We start from the raw sequence: 20,529 nt of genomic DNA, 5'->3' as shown, positions 1-20,529 counted from the left end.
AAAAACCCACCACCAGGAGCTGCTGTCAGCCTCTCATCAAGGTGAGCACCTTCCAATTCAGCACTCCTCCCCAAGCAGCGCCCTGGCATACTCCCAGGCTGTTCCAGGCAGACATAAGGAGTTGTCAGCTTTGAAAGCTTTCCAAGAGTCCGAGTCAATTTAGTCAAATGGAATCCATTTTAATCACGGTCGTCTCGGGAGCAGGCGGAGCTGCCTGGCCAAGCCCAGCCCCAGCAGAGTCCCTTTCCTCGTGGGGAGGGAGTGGAAACTCTCGGGGCCCACACATGTACAGGATCCAGAGTGCAGCAAGCCTTGGTTGGAAGATTCTTCCAGAATAATGTTGACGGGGCCACTGACAACCATGATTTGGGAGGCTGCTATGAAGTCTGGCATTAGTGTTTGACGACCTCAGGGAGGTAGCAACTTGCAAAACTGTCCTAACCAGATCAGCGGGAAATGTCTTGCATCAGCAGCTCTAAGAAGGAGCACAAAGAGCCCTTGGCCTGCGTATTCTCTTCACTGGGCTGAGAACCTGGGGAGGGGGGGGGTGCGCCGGGGTGGGGGCAGGGCCACACCTACTTTCTCCCCCACAGATGGTCCCTTACACCAAGCAATTGGCAGGCACTTTCTCAATTCATTCAAAGGTGGACACTTGGGGAGATGCCGGGACACGTTCTCGTCTTGTGACAGCCTCCAAAGTCATGGGCAGAGCCAGGAGGAGGAGAGTACTGAGAAGAGAACCATGAACCTCCCTGGGGATGAATGGGGGGGTGGGGAATGGAAGGGCAGATACCTCAGACTGGTTACTTAAGAGCCATTCTCAATGCCCTTATCCCTTGATTTCTCCTACTTATGAGTCTGGAAAGCAAAACGCTCCATGTTCCGGCCTCCCCCTTATAGCCAGGCGTGGCCATGAGACTCAGCTCTGGCCAATGAGACATAAGCAGAAGTCGGCTAGGCGGGGCTTGCAGGAAAACTGCTTTCCTAATAAAAAGGAAACACATTTGATTTCAGGGCCCTTTTAGCCATGCTTTGCTACTTTCCTCTTGCTTGGAAGGCAGATGTGATGCTTGGAAGTGCAGCAGCCATCTTGTAACCACGAGGCAATAATCCAACCATTACAGATGGCAGAAGATAAAGACAGAAGAGCACTGATCACGCTGGAGACCTGCTGCCATCCAGACATGTTATTAAGTGAGACCAACAAACCTCTTCATATCTGGGCCCCGGCTAGTTTGGTTTTCCATTACCTAAAACCAAATGCAGTGTTGACTGACTCAGAAGGGAAGCAAGAAAAGGTGGTCAAAATCAGGACCAAGGAGCTCTTCAGGAAATACATGAGGAGCTTTGTAATAACCTAGACACCAAACGTCTAGAGAGGACAGGTCAGAAGGCGTGCTGGAATGCACACCTCGGCCAAGGTCCAGAGCCCTGGACCATGCCGAGAGCCCAAGAAATGAAGGATACTAAACCAGATCAGTCCCAAAGTATGAGCTTGGAGATGTGCACCGACCCGCCCCCTCTCTCACCCAAATGGCTGCACTGGGACCTGGTGGCTCATGAGAGAAGAGCAAGGGGGGCGGGGGCTTCTGAAGGAGTGTGGGGTGGGGGGACAGCTGCCACGGAGCAGGGGCTTTGTGGAGCTCTGCTCGGGCCCCGCTCGGCCACAGACCCAGCCTCTCCAAACGCGGCTGCCTGAAAGCACACACACGATGAAGGTGCCCAAACACGGCACTGGAGAGCGAGGCACCAAAGCAGGGCTTGGCTCCCGTGACATTCCCGGGCCTGAGCCCATCCTGCAAAGCACCGAACAAGCATGGCCGTCAGCCAGCGGGAGAGGCAGCAGCGGACGCAGCCGGGAAGGGTGGCACGCGGGGCTCAAAGCACGGCTAAGCGCAGGCTGGAGGCACGGAGGAGCTGTCTCAGTGAGGCAAGGAGAGGAGGGCCCACCTTCTGCCGTCGGCGTGCTCTTAGCATCCGAGGTTTCAGAGCCCGGTTCCTCAGATCCATCATCAGCGGGGGTCTGCAGGGGAGACTCTGGAACATACACAATGAGCCCCTCAGAACGGCTGCCGCTCCCCACCCCTCCTTCCGCCTGCAGGAGGAAATGGGGAGCAGTGTCTTTCGGAGCCGAAAACCACCCAGCGCGGGACCCAGATGGATGGGGCGTGGCCACGTGATAAAGTCACAAGGGGGACCCACCCCACCCCCATCCCGACACGACGGGTGTCCCCACAGCAGGGTCATCAGGCCAAGATGCAGGTGCTCGTTCCCGGACAAGAGGAGAAACTGCCTTTTAATCAGCCCGCGGTTTCAGCAGAGACTCGGCTCTCATGCCGACAAAAGGGCAGCCGACACTAGGAAGCCCGCTGCTGCGTCTTTCCTGACCGAGAGAGGCTCATGGGAGAGCGCAACCCTTCATCGACGACAGGTAGAACGCCTGGAAACCCACTCCGATCCAACTCCTTCCTCTGAAAAGGGCAGACGCAGTGCCTTCTAACTGGACGTCGGATCGTGTGTCTGGACTTCACCCAGCTCGTTTCCTAGAAAGATCTCCAAGTACTGACCAGCAGGACTGGAGTCGCACCTGAAACGTCAGCCACAGTTACCTACGGAGACAACTGCCCTTTCAGAATTCGAAGCCAAGGAGGCTCTGGTGGAGCCCGGGAAAGCCACTCCACCTGGGGGTGAGGGCAGGGTCTGCGGGGCTGGCCTGTGTACAAAGCAGAACCCCAAGACGAGAAAGGGCAAGCGGTGTGCCACTGCACTGAGAGATCCGACACCCACTGCTAAAATGCCGCCAGTGGATACCCAGCCCTGGGGGCGACCACCCGGCCAAAGAAGGACTAATTCTAAACAGATTTCCGGCACACGCACAGCTCCCTGGTCCTGGGGCTTACACAAACCTGCAAACTGCCTCAAGAAGGCTTTGGACAAATGGCGAGAAAGCATCTGCAGACTGTGTGCTGGGTCTTGTTATTACTAACCAGGCTTGACTGTCAGAGCACAAGAGCATATGGAGAGCGCCCCAAGCATGCTTGTCCCCCTAGCAGCCCCTCCCCCACTCTGTCCTGGGGCCTGCCATCCTTATCATTTGAATTAGCCTTATTAAATTTCTTGGAGGGACAGAAAGAAGGAGGAAGAAGCCTTTTCCGAACGTCTTATCTGGAAGATCTAACAAGTTAACCCTTAAACACCTTTTAATTCCTTAGGGTGCATTCCTCTATCAGTTAACCACCTGTCACCTCACCCACCTGGAAGCTCTTGGCTGTATCCAGTCCTTGTCCAACTTTGAGCCTCCACATAGATACTCTTTGTTCTAGTATTTTCTACGTGGTTTCTTGTCATGATTCCAAATAGTCTGTCACGTATCTAAAATGTTGCTAGTAAAGTGACACAGCTTCTGCCAAGTTATACCGCTCACGCCCCATATAGAAATACCTCCTAAATCCTTAGAAGCAAGAACAAATTTGATGGGAGTGATGGAAACTCTTAAGTATCACTTGCTTTCTTGGGAAGTATACTCTTTAGGTAAGCAAACTATCTACAAATGTTTCCCTTTCACAGCAGTGACAAAAAGGCTAGCAACTTAAAATCTGCACACACACACACACACACACACATATCATATATCATATATCATATATTTGTTTTAGCACAGAACTTCTGATCGTGTTTTATGTTAAAGAATTGAGCAGTTTTAGCAAACATACCTTAGACAACTCTGAGACACAAAATAACTTGTAAACTCGTTCTAACTTTACAAATTGAATTTCATTTCTCCCCCCAAAAATATGAATGGTAAAAAACACTTTTTTTTCCTTTTTTTTTAACGAACTTTTTACTTAAGAACAGTTTTAGATTTATAGAAAAAAAAATTGCAAAGCTACTACAGAGAATATACCCCACACCAAGTTTCCCCAGTTATTAACATCCTATACTATTAGGTATATTTGTGGCAACACTGTATGTATTTTAAATTTAATTTTTAATACCAGCCTACCCTAAACAGAATGTCACTGGCATAATTCACACCAAGCAGAATTCTAAGTTGGATTCCATCCATGAGGGTTTAATAACGGAAGTTCCAACGGGACCTGACTGAGTGACAAGGGGCAAAACAGATGACAAGGAGCTAAAGACATCCCTCTGATGGGGCAGCACCGCATATCAGCCCTTGACCTCAGAGAGGAAACTCCGCTTGTCATCTGTCAACCGGGGAAAGTGACATCTGCCCTCAGCAGTTGTGAGCATTGCCTGAGACACTGGTGGTGAAGGCCTTTGCAATCCTAGAGTTCTAGAAAAATGCCCCAATTACCATTTTAAGGAAGTTCCCTTATAAGCAGGGTGGTCATAAACTTTATTACCCAAATTGGGACACTTGACTGTGGAAGCGGCAATGGTCATCATGACCCAGAACAGAGACTTGCACGTGGATGTGTGGGCTCAGGTCCTCAGAAGAAGGAGCTCTCAGGGCCCCAATGAGGGGGTCAAGGGGTCAGGGGATCAGGGGATCAGGGAACAAGGCAAATGCTGGCTCCCACCCCAAGCTGCCTCAGCCAGGTAGGGCTGCAGGGAGAAAGCGGAGTGCCACTAACCTTTGGGATCGAGGTCCTGGGGGCCAGTACCCTTCATTCCATATGGCTGGGGTCGGGGTGGGGAGAGAAAACGGAAAGGAGCTGTAGAGCCACGGGGGTGGAGGGGGACAGCAGGGGAAAGAAAATCAAGGCAAGAAGGGAAAGAGGGAAGGAGGAAAAGGAGACCGTGGGAGAGGAGGAGATGGGGTGCGGGGGTGGGGGGAACGGAGTCGGGGACAAAGGGAGGAAGGGCACCCAGCAGGACTCAAAGGAGAAAGCAGATTTCCTCACTGCCCTCCATGGGAGCTGCACCTTAGCAGCTCTGGCTGGAGCCAGGCTATGGCCTGGGAGAGGTAAGGACGAACATTTCTCACCACCATTTGGAGCCTGACACCCAGAGGGCAGATCTGGCCCCCTGGGACACTTGGCTGGTGTGGGTATTTCCCCCCACTCCCCTCCCCCAGCACCTGGGGCTGGGAGGTCCCAAGAAGGCCAGAGGGCAGCCTCTGAGCTCCCCAGGACAGTATATCCACTCTTCCTTTACCAGCCAGGAGCCCACCTGTCTGATTCCCAGGTTTCTCTGACTCCTACGCTCTCTGCTTCAACAGAGAGACAGAAGTCGCCTTTGAAACCAGGCCCCACAATGAGTCCTGCGAGCAGGGACTATCATTCCTCGCGCTCCCCCAACCCAGGGGTCCTCCTGGTGACCCTACCTCCTGCAGGGAACCTTCCCAGACAGATGCACCCAGAAGAGCACCCTTCCCACTTTGGAGCCCCACCGCCTCCAGCCACTGCTCCACACCTCAGGGTGCAAAGTATTTTTTATTATTTTTAGCACTGAAAGAGAATAGCAGGCTGTTTGCTATTTTGTCTCCTCAGGAATGGGTCTGGAGGGCAGGAATGGAGGTCTTCTTACACTGGGTATCACTTGGCAATGACAGAGAGGACAGCATGAGAAGCAGGAGAGAGGGCTTGGTGCCCTCCATGGGACTCCCCAAACTCCGCGGACATGAAACACAGGTGTTTGGTGGGGGAGAGGAGGAGGTCGAGAAAACTTGGCCCAAAGACTGTATTATAGAATATCTAGGGGTTTAGGGGCGCCCGGGTGGCTCAGTCGGTTAAGGGCCCGGCTCAGGTCACGATCTCACAGTTCATCAGTTCAAGCCCTGTGTCGGGCTCTGCGCTGACAGCAAGGAGCCTGCGTGGCATTCTCTCCTTCTCCCTCTCTCTTTATGCCCCTCCCCGACTTGTGCACTCTTGCGCTCTCTCTCTGAAAATAAATAACTAAACTTAAAAATAAAACAAAGAATATTTAGAGGTTTAGAGGATCCAGTTTGTTAGTATAGGTACAGCAGGAATCTCAGCGCTGACCTTGCTGAAAGAGGGCCCAGACAGGCTCTTAAGGAGGAGATAAAAATAACATACAAAGCCCAGTATTTTTCATGTTCATGAATGCTGCTGATCTAAAGGTGAATAGATTGGGCTAAAGACTCAAGAGAGCACCGGGTATAAATCAGACTGACAGGCCCCTTGCAATCTTGGTCATGCCACTGTCCACACACGTGTCAGACTCTTCTTTGGAAGGGTACATTTTCAAACGGCCTCACATTTTGAGTTATCTTGGCCCTTTCAAATTATGAGGCTTCACTCTACTGACAACCCAACACAATCAAGTATTTAAAATTCCTTTCAAGAGCTTGTTGTTTCGGGCCAGCCCCTTCCTGACAAGCAGGTTGGCGGCCACCCACCCACGCCAACCCCGCCCCGCCCCCCAGGCACCTGTTGCGCATGCGTGGCTGCGCACTCACCTTTCAAGCCCTGGTCCACGTCACCCTCGTGGTCTTGCATTAGGGTGTAGCTCCCCTGAGAGGGGAGGTCTTTCCTCTCCCCCATCCCGTACGTCCCAGCGTGATCATCCATCACGGTGAAGTCCTGGCGGGGTTCAGCCATTCTGGGTCAAGGCCCACCTGGGGAAGGGAGATGGGAGGATGAGGGCGGGCAAGCTGAGCTGAGGGGTCGAAGCGCTAGGGGGATGGGGGTAGGGGCGGGGAGAGAGGGCCCACCTCCCGGGGCAGACAGATCTCCGCCCCCCACCCCCTCCCCGAGGGATGCCCAACCTCATCCGCCGCGCCCGTTACGCGTATGTGCACTTTTAATTCACCTGCATCACATCAGTTCATACTCAGAACCACCAAGTGGGCAGGTTCCCGGGCCTGGCTCGTGATGCCCAGCACTCTTTCCACTTCATTAAAATACAAATGCTGCCCACTAGTAGCTTGCTTACTTATTTATTTTTCTTCCCATTAAAATGTAAGGCCCATCAGGAGAGGGGCGCCATCAGCAAGTGAGGAAAATGACGCACAGAGACGCAATGGGATCATTCCATCACGAGGCAACAGCGAGGCAAACCGACTCTTGACCCTTGTCCAGCCTCCCCCACCCGGAGGTCAGGGCTGGGCCTCCACTCACCTCAGGGTCCCCCACCAGACCTCTCGGGTGTGCGTTCTTGGGGGTCGGGCTCAGAAGTCCCTAACAGCACCATGCACACACATGCACACATCGCCCCCTAGAGCCCCAGCAGGAGACAGTACTTCACGTCCACAGAACCGCACTAGAAAGTCATTTGCTCATACTCTGTTCTCATCTTTGTTGAGAATATTTAGTTCTTTATTTTAAAAGTAATTCATAACTGTGAATTCTAGATTTTTGAGTATGCCATTTTGTTCTGGTTCATCCATCCTACTTTGGCTTATTCCATTTTTTTTTTTTTCATCTTTATCTCTGTAATTTGAGTCTCCTCTTTTTGTGATCTTTCTTTTAAACTTTTTATTTTTAGGTGATCTCTACGCTTAACATGGGGCTTGAATTCATGACTCCGAGATCAAGAGTCACATGCTCTAGTGACTGACTGAGCCAGCCAGGTGCCCCGATATTGTTCTTTTAAATTACTTATGCTATTATTATTTTTTAAATGTTATTTATTTTGAGAGAGAGAGAGATAGTGCACAGCCCAAACTCACCAACCATGAGATCATGACCTGAGCCGAAGTCAGACTCTTAACCACTGAGCCACCCAGGTGCCCACAAAATGAATTCTTAAAAAAAAAAAAAAAAGAATGAGCTTAGCAGGACCTCTGCTGGGGGTGGGGAGAGGGTGGGTGGCCTGGCCCTACTTAGGCAGCTACCTCCTGTAGAAAAGGGGCATCTTTTCTTTCCATTCTGACTGGGGACACTGTCCCTCAGACAGCTCGTGGCAAAGGCTTCCAAGACTGAGGTTCTCCAAATCTCTGGTGTCTCCCCAAGGGTGAGCAGGACTTTAGTTTGGGGAGATCAAAGTCCCCGTTCATCCTTCAAGGCTTAGGATTTAGGGGTGATATTTTCCACCCTTAGATATCCTAATGGTCTGTTTCCCTTAGAAAGCCTCCAAACATCAGAACCCCTCTTCTAAGAGGGACTAGTTCCATTATCTGAGGAAACTACTGCTCCTCACTCAGCTCTAGGAAATAGCATCTTCCTCCCTGGTGGAGCCTCTCGGAGCGTCCCCGGTCACCGCCCAATGGCTCATCCCCAAGACTGGTCCATGAGTCACTCCATCTGGCTGAGTCACCAGATGCCTCACCCTGGAGCAGTGGGATCGCCCCAGAAGCTCAAGGCCTCCCAGACTGGCTAGAGACACTGGCCCAGGTGAGCCAGGCCAGCCAACTCAGGGCACCTTGTTCAACCTGCAGCTAAAGATTCAGGGAAGGCTGAGAAGTTGAGTGAGCTTCATGGTTTTGCTCTTTAGGTTTGATCAATTCCTTTCAATGACCACGCTTCCCCTCCTGAAACATGGTGGATGGAGGTATACAGGTAAAACTCTGATGTATCGGTTTCCTCTTTTTTTCTTTTTTTAATATTTATTTATTATTGAGAGACAGAGAGACACAGAGCGTGAGCAGGGGAGGGGCAGAGAGGGGGGAGACACAGAATCCGAAGCAGGCTCCAGGCTCTGAGCTGTCAGCACAGAGCCTGACGCAGGGCTCAAACCCACGAGCTGTGAGATCGTGACCTGAGCCGAAGTCGGACACAACCAACTGAGCCTCCCAGGTGCCCCTGTTTGACCTTCTTGCATGTTTTCTCTTCCAGGTGTCCTTTAGAACATTTTTTCTCAAATTCTCAAAATTCCATTGGGATTTGGGGCTTATATTTTGTGCCAAAATGATAACAATTGCTCTCTTCAGAATATTTAGCGTTCCTACCCAAAAGCATAGTGTTTGTCTTCCCGATTATTCCGGTTCCCAAATCTCTCTGGGTGGAGGTAAGGGGGTGTCATTTGCATTTTTCTGGTGCTGAGCTCACTCTCGACGTCTTGCTGTCCTTTGTGCTGCCTTTGTGAACAGGACCCTTGCCCTCATTGTGCTGACGACTCATGAAGGGCTCTGGGTTTCCTCAGTGGAGGTGACCAGGCCACCGTTCCAATGCTGGAACTGGCCCCGAAGTGATGGGTTCCCCTCGACGTCTCCAGGGGAATAAACGGGAGAAGCATTTTCTGGGCCTCGATCAGACAGATGCCATCTCTTAGCAGAAAATCTCTCATCAATGAGCTTGTGAAAAGAAGCTGGAAGAATTCAGCAGGGTTTGCAGGAGAAGAATGCAAGGGTGAGGGAGGGCATTCTACTCTTTTCCCTACTCTTGAGGTCAGTTTGCCCCCAATTCAGTGGCTGCTCATATTTTAATGTTTATTGTGTATTTATTTTTGAGAGAGAGCGTGGGGGAGGGGCAGAGAGAGAGGGAGACAGTGGATCTGAAGCAGGCTTTGCGCTGACAGCAGAGAGCCCGATGCGGGGCTCAAACCCACGAACCGTCAGATAGTGAGCCATCATCGAGCTGAAGCCGGACACTCAACCGACTGAGCCACCCAGGTGCTCCTGTTGCTCATATTTTAAAATCACAGGTTTTAGAGAAAGCGGTTCTTTCAAAGGAGCCTGGGAGGCGTGAGACACCAGGGACCCACACGCACTATTAGCTCGCCACATTCAGCTCCTGGCTAAGTCGAGAAGTCCCAAAGCCCACCTTCCACTTATGCCCTGAACAGACGGGCTCGCTGACTAAAGTTCTCTTCTTCCAATAAATGGTACCGCCACACATCCCAGCCCTAAGACTTGCAGCCAAGGACAGCAGACTGAAAACACGAAAATAAGCACAACCCCCGAGGTGGGGACACAGCCCAGACGAGACATGATCACCACCCCACGGATCCCTGTAATCTAAGAGGGACACACAGACAGGAAAATAAACACACTGGGAGCTGTTTTCTTAAGGCTGCACTCTGCTTTCTTATTCTTCTAAATCAACCAATTCCCACCACCCCACCACCCCCACCCTCATTTCCTACCTCCTGTTTTCCCCGGCGGTGACTTAAAGGCAGTGGGGTGGGAGGTAGGGAAGAAATTGTAGGAAAGGCACAAAAGTTGAGTTAAACCTGGAAACTAAAAGGGGCCACTTTTTTTTTTTTAAGTTGATTTATTTTGAGAGAGAGAGGGAGGCGCAGCAAGAGAAGGAGAAAGAGAATCCCAGAATCCCTGAATCCAATCAGGGCCGCGGTTACTCAGTCTTTTTTTTTCTGTTTTCTTTTGATTGAGGAGAAAGTCACACAACCGAAAATTAACCATTATATATATATATATATACTTTAATTTTTTTAATGTTTATTTTTAACAGAGAGAGAAACAGAATGCAAGCAGGGGAGGGACAGAGAGAGAGACACACACACACACACACAGAATCCAAAGCAGGCTCCAGGCTCTGAGCTGTCAGCACAGAGCCCGACGCAGGGCTTGAGCTCACGAACCACAAGATCATGACCTGAGCTGAAGTCAGACGCTGAACCGACTGAGCCACCCAGGCGCCCCCCAAATTAACCATTTTAAAGTGAACAGTCCAGTGGCATTTAGTACATTCACAGTGTTGTGCAACCACCATCTCTTACTAGCTTGGAAACATTTTCATCACCCCAAAAAGAAACCCTGTGTCCATGAAGCGGTTTCTCTTGAACCCCCTACCCCCACCCCCTGCCAGGCACCAATCTGCTTTCTGTCTCCATGGATTACCCTTGTTGGATATTTCAGATAACTGAAATCATTTAATATGTGGCCTTTTTGTGACAGGTTTCTTCCACTTAGCCTAATGTTTTCAGGACGCCTTCATGTTGTGGCTCGTGCTGGGGCTTCATTCCTTAATAAGATTCCGTTGTACGGACATAACACATTGTGTTTACCCATTTATCCTTTGATGGATACTTGCAGTCTTTTAATAAATTACAAGTTCGGAAACAAGCTAACATGGAATTTTTGTTGTGACTTTTATCAGATAATGGTGAAATTGGGGTGGAGGGAGGAGAAAGGTGTGGGCAGGAAGGGGGGATGGTAGAAGAAAGAGAAGGGCAGGGCCCCCCTGGCAATCTTCAACTTCTTCCTCATTTCACCAAGGCTGGGCCCCCATGGGGCACAGGGATGTGTAGGTGAGACCCCGGGTCCCTTTTGCTCCCAAAGAATGGGGCCTCCGCAGGCCGCAAGACGGAGCAAATTTTCTGCCCGGCAGAATTCACGTCTTCTATGCAGCTTACCTGAAGAGGTACCTTTGTTTTCTGAGCCTCCTAGGCTGCCCTTTGAGGTGTCCGGTGGTGGATGAGGGAACCCCAGGCACCTAGTCCAGATGAAAGGTGACCTCTGAAACGCTGCCAGGGGGCCCTGCTCACTATTTGGAGCTCATCTGCTGTCTTCCTGGACATTTCTCCATGACGACATCGAGGCTCGCTACAAATCTGAGAGGTGGGCAGGACCCAAATCCGAGACAGGTAAAGGGCCCCCAGAGACTAAATGACTTGCCCAAGACCACTGAGGCAGCCTGGGACCTTACTTAGATTCGAATACCGCTCCCTCAGCCCTGCTGCCCTCTGGGACGTGGACTCCTGGCAGTTCTGATGCCTCCTTCCGCTCCCCACCCAGGTCTTTCCTCCTGTACGGTTCCCCCGGGGGTCTGTAGGTTTCTTCTGACCTAGGGTAGTCTTTACCTGATGTAGAGGAGGACGAAATGGCCTTCCTGTGCCTACTGCCATCCTTCCTATTCTTCCTCATTTTCTTACCCACAGCAATGCAGTTTGGTTATCAGCAACTCAGGTTCTAGAAAGCTCCTTGGATAAGCCAGGGCCACACTGGACACCCTTGTGGCAGCTTTGGAGTATTAATAGCATCTATTTATGTGAGCCCTGTCTATAAGCCAGTCACAGGGGCTTCAGAGAGAGGGAGAGTTTCTCTGTAATACAGACACCTCATGAGAGGAATCATTGTCTCCACTCCCTGGATGAGGAAGCAGGCTCAGAGGTTCTGTAACCTGCTGAGGGTCACACAGCAAGCAAGGGGCAGAGCAGGGTCTGAACTTTGATCTTTTGATGATAAAGCCCATCTCGAGGCTACTATATCTTACTGGTTCCTACTGGTGCCTTCCCAACAGTCTAAAGAGCACAACCCTTTTCTCCTCCCCTCCAGGACTGGGCGAAATGACGCTGTCCAGGCTGGAGTAAGAGTGGAGGGCAGCCCTGGCTCTCCATGCTCAGGGCTGGCAGATCGGCTCACTACCCGATCCCAACCGAGCTTTGAGAGTCTGAATCTCACCTCCGCGAGCGCACCTCAAGGGCAGGGGTGTCTCAGGCCAAGCGGCAGCCTCGCTAGGGGGCAGCAGACGCCTGGCGGGCGGCGGGCTTCTCCCGGAGCAATGACCGCAGGCCCCGCCGGGGTGCCTGCCGTGACTCAGCGGAAAGCGGAATCGCCCGTCCTGTTCCCTGGCTCCGTTCAGACAAAGGGTGATAGCCCCTGGACCCCCTCGGCTTAAAAATCCCACACTGCCATTAGAGAGTGGTGACAATGCACAATTTTGCAAATATGCTGAAAACACTGAATTGTACGTTTTGAAGGGGGAATTTCACGGCGGCACCGTAGGTATTTCAATAAAGCTGCCATTAAAAAAACAAATACCCTAAATGGACCTCTTCTCTCAGACAGCTGAAAGATCAAGTAGAGATAATTTAGAATCTAAAAATAACCTTCCAGTGAACTTTGTTCCTCAAGGTTATTTTTGGCTCCTGCATCCCATTTTTCCTTTGCTCTGGTCCCTTTTTTGTACCATCAGGAAAGAGCCAGTGCACTAGGGTGGAAAACAGGATCCCTCATAATGACAGGAGCCGTGTTTCAAGTGTCTCCAGGTATTGACTTATTTAATTCGTACACCCGTCTCTTATTACGCCTACTTCTGCAGATGGGGAAATTAAGGCACAGGGAGGTTGAGTAAGTTGCCTAAGGTCTCAGAGTAGGCATGTAATGGAGTCAGGGTTCAAAGCCCAGGTGGCCTGGCACGGAGTCTCACCTCCTTAAGCGGTCTGTTAACGGAGACTAAATCCAGCAGTGATTGAGATACCAGATTAGGAATACCAGGACACTCGCTCAACTAAATTAAACCTTTCACTTCCCTTGAAAATTGCCTCTTTAGAGGGGGTGCCTGGGTGGCTCAGTCAGTTAAGTGTCTGCCTCTCGATCTCGGCTCAGGTCACGATCTCACCGTTTGTGAGTTCAAGCCCTGCATCAGGCTGATAGCACATTGCCTGCTTGGAATTCTCTCTCCTTCTCTCCTTCTCTCTCTGTCCCTCCCCCTCCTGTGCTGTCTCTCAAAATAAATAAATAAGCTCTTAAAAATTAAAATAAACATTTTTTTTAAAAGAAAATTTCCTCTTTGCATTTACACTCTATTCTTTAGTGCTTATGGTCCAACTGTTTTACTTTAAGACAGAGGTTAGTGAAAGGGCAATGCATCCCCATCTCATGGGTTGAGTGAGGTGAAGTCTGGGTCCCAGGTCATTAGGAAATCCCTCTACTCAGGAAGCAAGGAGCCAACTGTACCCAAAGGAAGAGAAAGAGTCTCAAGGGCTTGAATCAACGCGCCCTTCAGGCTGACTCCTGGCAACCATGATGCTTCAGAGGCCCTTCGCTAACAGCCAGTCCCAACTGTGAGGGTCTGAGGGGCCGCGTCTCCTTTTGTGTCGCCTTCACCTCCCCTGCCCCCCATGGGTGGTGCCCAGCACAGAGACAGGCACAGGGAAGTCCTCACTTGCAGGAGGGTAAGACGACATGGCTCCTCCCTCAGAGAAGCGCTAAAATGTGAGCTCATGGTCACATCATAGCACAGCGTGCCACAGAATGTTCTAGAACCAAATTTGAACAATAGTAAAAAATACCCAGATTTTAAGCATAACTGCCAAATTAAGAGGAGAGAGGATAAAGGAGCTCACAGTGAGGGAAGACTTAGGTTGGTAAGAAGAAAATGGAATAATCCTGGGCGTCCATCCAAAGAGAACAATCAACAGTTGTATGAAAGCATGAATGAAGGCTGCTTTCTGGGGGGTGGTGGTGCTGCTGTGCACACACAATGTGTCATGGCTGATGTCAGCTGGCTAATGCCCACCATCGTAAGAAAATTCACAGATTGTGTCTGAGAGGACAATCTTAGTGTTAAGCTTAAGGCTTCTGTTTTATTTCATTTTATTTTGCTCACTAAAGCCTTCTCTCCTCCTTTGTAACGGCTGGTATAGTGAAATGGGGCTGTAACATCTGGCTGGGTGATGTGTCAGGCTTGGGTGGCCTTTGTTTACAGAAACGCAGTCTCTTTCCCTCCAACCCCCTTTCTGGTAAGTTTTCGATCAGCCTTCAATGAGGACAGTGCTGTCATGTGACATCCCGATGGGTGGTAGAGACAGGCTGCTGAGCCTCTGTCCTGTTCAGGAACTGCCAATGTCCCTGGCCACCACTTTAATTCTACCTGAGATGAATCCCCTGAACTCAGAGCACCAAATGGATAAGGAAGAGTTTCTTCTGATGTCAGAGCCAAAAAAATCAGAGCAAAAAAATTGTTTTTCTTGGGAAAACCACTCAATCTTTAGAGAGAGAGAGAGGGAGAGAGAGAATGCATTGTTTTATAAAAGTGATTCATAGTCATCATTAAAAAGTTAAATACAAGAATGTAAAAGAATAAAGCAAAATAACCACTTTTAACATTGTTAGGGAACTTCCTTGCGGACACCTCTCCTGTGCATACATAGAATTTTCCCTAAATGAGACTATGCTCTATAGCCTATTTTATTCACTTAATATGCTGTATTAATAAGCTTTATTTCTGGTTGATCTTTAGTGGATATAATCTGTAGCATCACAGCTGTGTCTGCCTCCCAGCTCCAACAGGCAGCAAACAGTCTACAAACCAACACAAGATTACACTTAAAAAGTGCTGAGGCGGGGGAAACTTTGACCCCCCCCCCCCACTTTTTTTAGCCATCCATAATCATCTCTTAGGAAGAAAGGGTATTTCTAGAGCCAGGCACTGTTTACACATTTTTATCTCATTTAATCCTCCCTACAACCTATGTGAAGTAGGGAACATTATTATCTTATCTCCCTTTTATGTATTGAGGCTCAGTTGCTCAGGCTGGGGAGTAGGGGAGGCCGCACGTGGCTTTGAATGTGTAGTCCTAGCCCTCACTGGGTGGGTGTGACATTGGGTGGGTCTCTGGAGACCTCCACCAGGAACCATGAAGCTCCACCACACAGTCCTGATGTAGGAGGAACCGCCCCAACTACACCTTTGCGAGGTGCACGCGTCCAATCTTAGCTCCATTTTGCAGCTGGGGAAACTGAGACACAGAGAGGCTGAGGCTGAGGGACCTCCAATGGACCTAGAAATCGTGGCAGAGCTGGGGACAGAGTCTGGTGTGTGGCCATTTGCTGGAAAGCTCAGCTCAGGAATGGGAAGTCGGCTGGTATTGAGCACCAGAACTGACCCCAGGCAGGGTAGAGTGGCGTCTCAGACAGGAAGACGTGGCCACATCTGATGAATGGGACTCCTCAGTCAGGCTCTTGCCTCAGCAGCGCCTCGGGTGCCAGGAAGCCTCTCAGAGGCACCCTGGGGCCATGTGCCAAAGAGCATCATGGGTTCTGAAATGCACCTGCTGCACCATTAGCCATTACTGGCACTGATGGATGGCACTCTGGCTGCCCCTTTCTCAAGGCACTTTGAGAACACTGCCCGGCCTCACCCTCACAGCAGGGTTTGGGGAGGCAGCCTCCACCCTGCCCCCTCTACTCTAAGCCCAAATGTGAGCCTGGAGGATGCTTTGCTTCACCGCCCACCCTGGGGCTCTCCATGAAGCAAGGTCTCCTGATCTTAAGATGCTATCTTTGTGTCTCCCCGACAGGTGCACCTAGAGGCCGCTCAACCCCAACTCCTTTTGTGACACACACCGAGTCCAACCTGATCAGTTGAATGAATGGCTGGACTCCCTGAGCCCATGGCTTCTGAGATGCAGGCATCAGCTCCAATCTTCTTGAGGGACGCTTGTTCTCAGCTGAGAGCTCTCCATGGATTTGGGTGGAAAGGACACCTGGTGTGGAGTCAAAAGCCCTGGGTTCGAGGCTGAGTAGGGACCACTAGCTGGTTGACACTGGGCCAGTCATTTGCCCTCTCGGTACCACGTCTTCTTCATTTGGAACGTGGGTATGATGATACCTGTCTCACAGTGTGGCTGTGAAGGTCAATGGAAACATGCCTGAGAGAGAGCACTTTAGTGAACTGTTCTGGACTCATGTAAGATGCTGTTGTCATGACAGGTGAGTTATGAACAGGAGAAGGTACCTGAAGACGAGAAAGAGGAGGCTTAGCCTGAAGGGATAAAATAAGGGGCCAATGTGAGGGCCTTGGGCCGTGCCTCTGCCCTGAAGGAGGGGGAATAATGGCCCAAAGAGGGGAGAGGCAGTGTCGGAGCAGCCCGGGGAGAAGAGGAAGAACGAAGGAGGCCTTCCGGAAAGGTCTCAGAAGTGGTGGAGAGAAGGTAAATGTCAAAAGTAGAACGAGGGGGTCTGTGCCCCCCACTCCTCCCCGTGCAGGTGCCCCGACAATGACAGACAGGCTCAGAGAGGGCGTGCGGACCCTTCGGCACCAAGTCTCAGCTTGCTGGGAGCAGGGCCCAGGGGTGGGGTGGGAGGCCGGAGTTTGCCGGGACATTTCATTAGATGGGAGCCACAGAGGAGAAAGGGAGGCAAGAGAAGAATGAAGGAGGAAAGGCAGTCGTTTTTAAGATATTTTCATCTCTACTGCTTGAGTCTGAGGACATCTCTGAAAGACGCGGGGGAGAGGAAGGTGCCGGGAGGCTGTTGCTAATTAGCAGTTGTCCCTCAGTAATGAGCAGCCTGAGCTCAGCGCCGTCCCGGAAGGGCACAAGAACCACACGCTAGAAATGCCACACCTGGGCAGGCACGCCATCCCTGACTTCCTCCCTTGACAAAGGTGCCCTGACACGGCATCAGGGCCAGAGTCAACGACAGTGTGGTACAGGGGCGTCAAGCACAAGCACACACACTAGGGCCAGGCTGCCACTTACCAGCTGGGTGGCCTTGGATGAGTCACTCAACCTCTCAGAGCCTCCACTGCCTTGTCCATGAAATGTGGGGTTTAAGTGAGTTAATGTGTCAGGTGCTTAGGACCATCACTGGCTCCTGGACAACACTACGTAAGCTCCACCTGTGGTTATTATCATGACAACCTTATCACCCATTAATTTAGCCAAACCTTTCTGTATCCTGTTTGTATTTTCAGACTAAACAGTCTTCATAGGGCACAGAGCCCCACCCCACTTTAGATCTAACGACACGTGGTGCCCCTTGGCCCTCCCGATGCAGCCTCTGGCCAGCCAGGGCAGATGGCGTACCCAGTGAGATCATCCCCTGGTCCCGTGACGCCTGGAGACAGGGCCAAAATCATGTCCTGGAGCACCCTGCATGAAGCTGACTCCTTTGTAAGAGGGATGGGGGAGAGGAACACAGAGGCATGGAGAGAATTCCACCTTGTAATACCAAGTAAAAAAAAGTAGCTTTAGAAATGTGCTTGTGCAGAATTTTTACAAACAACAACAACAAAAATAACACACACACACACACACACACACACACACACACACACACACATATATATGCATACAAGAAGTCCTAAAGGCTATGTGCTGAACAGAGGTCTTCTCTGGAAAGGGAAGTGGAATTAGGGAGACTTTCTCTCATTGGTCTACATTTGTGTTTTATTTTTTATTTTTTTAACATTTATTTATTTTTGAGAGACAGAGCGTGAGTAGGGGAAGGGCAGAGAGAGAAGGAAACACAGAATCTGAAGCAGGCTCCCAGCTCTGCACTGACAGCAGCGAGCCTGGTGCGCGGCTCAAACCCGCGAACTGTGCGATGGTGACCTGAGCTGAAGTCGGACGCTTAACCGACTGGGCCACCCAGGCACCCCTACATTTGTGTTTTATTATACTGTTTTATAGACGTATATTAGGTTTATAATCTGATAAAAAGCAACAAATACCATCCCATTTTGGCAATGCAAACCATCCTTGTAACAGCCAAGGATTTTCCCACAGTGCACTTCTCCTTCGATTCAAATATCACGAATTGCCTGCAGCCACGGGCAAGGCTGGAAGGATGAGGTAGCCAAGACACTTAACATTGATTCTAGGCATCAGGGCCACTTTGTGATCGATCATGGAGACAGAGGCTGTTGAGGGTGACATGTGCATGTGGGGCTCTGACTTGAGGCCGTAGAAGCATCACCAAAGGCGCCTGACAGGGGTGAAGGCCTATAGAGCCAGTGGGGACCCCTGGATGGGAAAGTCTAATCAATGCTGGGAGGAAGGTAATGAGACCAAGAGGTCAGGCTTGCTAACAGCTGATGTGTAGTCTTTCAGGGACACTTTTTTTTTTAATGTTTATTTATTTTTGAGAGAGAGAGAGAGAGAGAGAGAATCCCAAGCAGGCAAGCAGGCTCTGAGCTGTCAGCACAGAGCCTGACACGGGACTCAAACCCACGAACTGTGAGATCATGACCTGAGCCAAAGTCAGACACGTAACCGACTAAGCCACCCAGGCGCCCCTGAGGTACGCACTTAATGCGTATGACTCCATGTTATCAGCGTGAAGCAAGAAAGAAGTACAAAAAACTTAGACACATAATGGGAAATAAATTCTACATGGAAAATGAGGAATCACCATACCTTGGGGGTGTAAGCCAAGGGGAGACCCTGAACGCCTGTTGGTCATAAGCGGGAGGCATTCATGTGACTCAGTGCTGTCTCCCCTGCCTGTATCTGAGCTGCTGTTGGGTCTTCCCAGGGTCTCAGGAATTACCATCAGCATCAACATCTTAAAGGAATACCGTAAACCACTGAATTGTAACTTTCAATAGGCAAATTTTATGGTCTGTGAGTTATTATCTTAATAAAGATGTTTTTAAAACATTGCAAAAGAGGCTCGAAGTTAAGCTTATTTTCTTTTCCTAAATCGAAAAATACAGATGCCCTTCTGCTGTGGGCGGGGAGTTGGAACCCTGGGCCTGAACGGCTCGAAAGTGGTTCACTCCGAGGACCGTCTGAGATTAAGACGCTTGCACACAAACCTCTTCTCTTCTGGGCAATCTGGCTTTGGCTCAGATCCAACCCCCGGGGCAAGTTTTTCTGTGATAAAACAAACCACAGAGGTGGCTTTGCAATGTTTGTACCATCTCAGAAGCTTTCACTTCTTCTGTGGGAAGAGCAGAGGTCCTGGCCTTGGTCGGAGCAGGGGTTGTGGCTCCCCACAGTGCAGAGGGGGGGCCCAGGAAAAAAACGCTGGGCCACAGGGCACCGCCCCAGGTGGGTGGGCCAGCAGGGCGTGGCAGGTGAAGACACCTTAGCGGGGGAGGCGCAAGGTCACATCCATTAAAACACAGAACTGGCTACGCGCAGGGAAAGGAGGGAAAATGGATGGGAAGAAACAGACTGCTCACCCGGAAGGCTGTTTTGCCACAGAGATGGGCCTGTCAGAGGCCCTCTGAGCCAGCAGGCCCGGGCTGTATTCACCATTTTGTCCTCCCAAAGCTCAGGGTGTGCAGATGCCGACAGAGGCAGGGATCGCTGGGGAGGGGCTCGTGCACGCACATGCACATACACACACACACACACACACACACGTCCGATGTCTTGGGGAAGGGGAAACACCACGACGCCCTCACTTCTGAAGCCTTCACCACACATGTCCCTGACCCCACGTCTGTGGGATTAAGCTGGAAACCTCCACGTTCCTGAGACACAGGTAGGGATCCTATGACCTCCCTCCACTCCACATTTGGTCCGGCATTCACCGTCATACTTGTCCCCTCATACTCTAATTGTACCCTGTTAGACTCCCCATTAGAGGTTCTCTGAGGGTGGAGACTCCTGCACTTGTCTTTTTAAACCACGGTAAACAGCTCAGTTCTTAGTGCGGTGCTCGGTATACGGGCTAGGTGCTCCACGTACCTTCACAGACTGACGAAGGAAAGAATGCACACTGAAAGCCACAAGGCACACTTTGTCAAACGGCATGTGCCGCCCTCACCACGCCACTCTCTCTCATGTCCGGGCCTTTGTGCGTGCTCGTCTCCCAGCCAGGAAAGCCTTCTACTTGCCCTCCCCTGCGTCTGGCTAACTCCCACTCAAGCTCTAGAAGCCCTTCCTGGCTCCGCCAGACGCCCTCAAGTGTGCCCCAGTAAACGCCTGTTGCACGGTGTTGTGATTCTCTGGTTATTTGGCACTGGTCCAGGAGGGTTAATGCCCTGAGGGTGGGAGGGCTGTGCCACCTTCTTCACCACTGTGGCTTCAGCGCCTGGCCCACACCCGGCCCAAAGAAGGTCCTCACTAAACTGGAGAACCAATGAGTGTGTGGGGCAGGGAGATGGGTTTTGGTGGGATGGAGGGGGGAGATGGGGCAACACGAACTGCTTCCCAAGCTCACAGCTCATGCTGTCTTGCAAATCTGACAGCCAGCCTGTTCCCTCGTACGGGCCACCCAGCCCCCTAACAGCCGTACCTCTG

At 50.9% G+C, this 20,529-nt stretch overlaps 1 protein-coding gene across 1 annotated transcript in view; it reads right to left on the bottom strand.

Moving 5' to 3' along the window:
* The window catches only part of MAPT (microtubule associated protein tau), a 96,517-nt gene that overhangs the window by 39,777 nt on the left and 36,211 nt on the right, over window positions 1-20,529 (bottom strand). Inside the window, 2 exon segments of the mRNA XM_042966931.1 lie at window positions 1,951-2,037; window positions 6,386-6,544. Coding sequence (XP_042822865.1) covers window positions 1,951-2,037; window positions 6,386-6,527 — 229 coding nt within the window. The 5' untranslated portion in view covers window positions 6,528-6,544.

This window comes from Panthera tigris, chromosome E1 (genome assembly GCF_018350195.1).
Source record: "Panthera tigris isolate Pti1 chromosome E1, P.tigris_Pti1_mat1.1, whole genome shotgun sequence".
Lineage (NCBI taxonomy): Eukaryota > Metazoa > Chordata > Mammalia > Carnivora > Felidae > Panthera > Panthera tigris.
The sequence above is the reverse complement of the archived record's forward strand: the minus strand, read 5'-3'. Positions and strand labels throughout refer to the sequence as shown.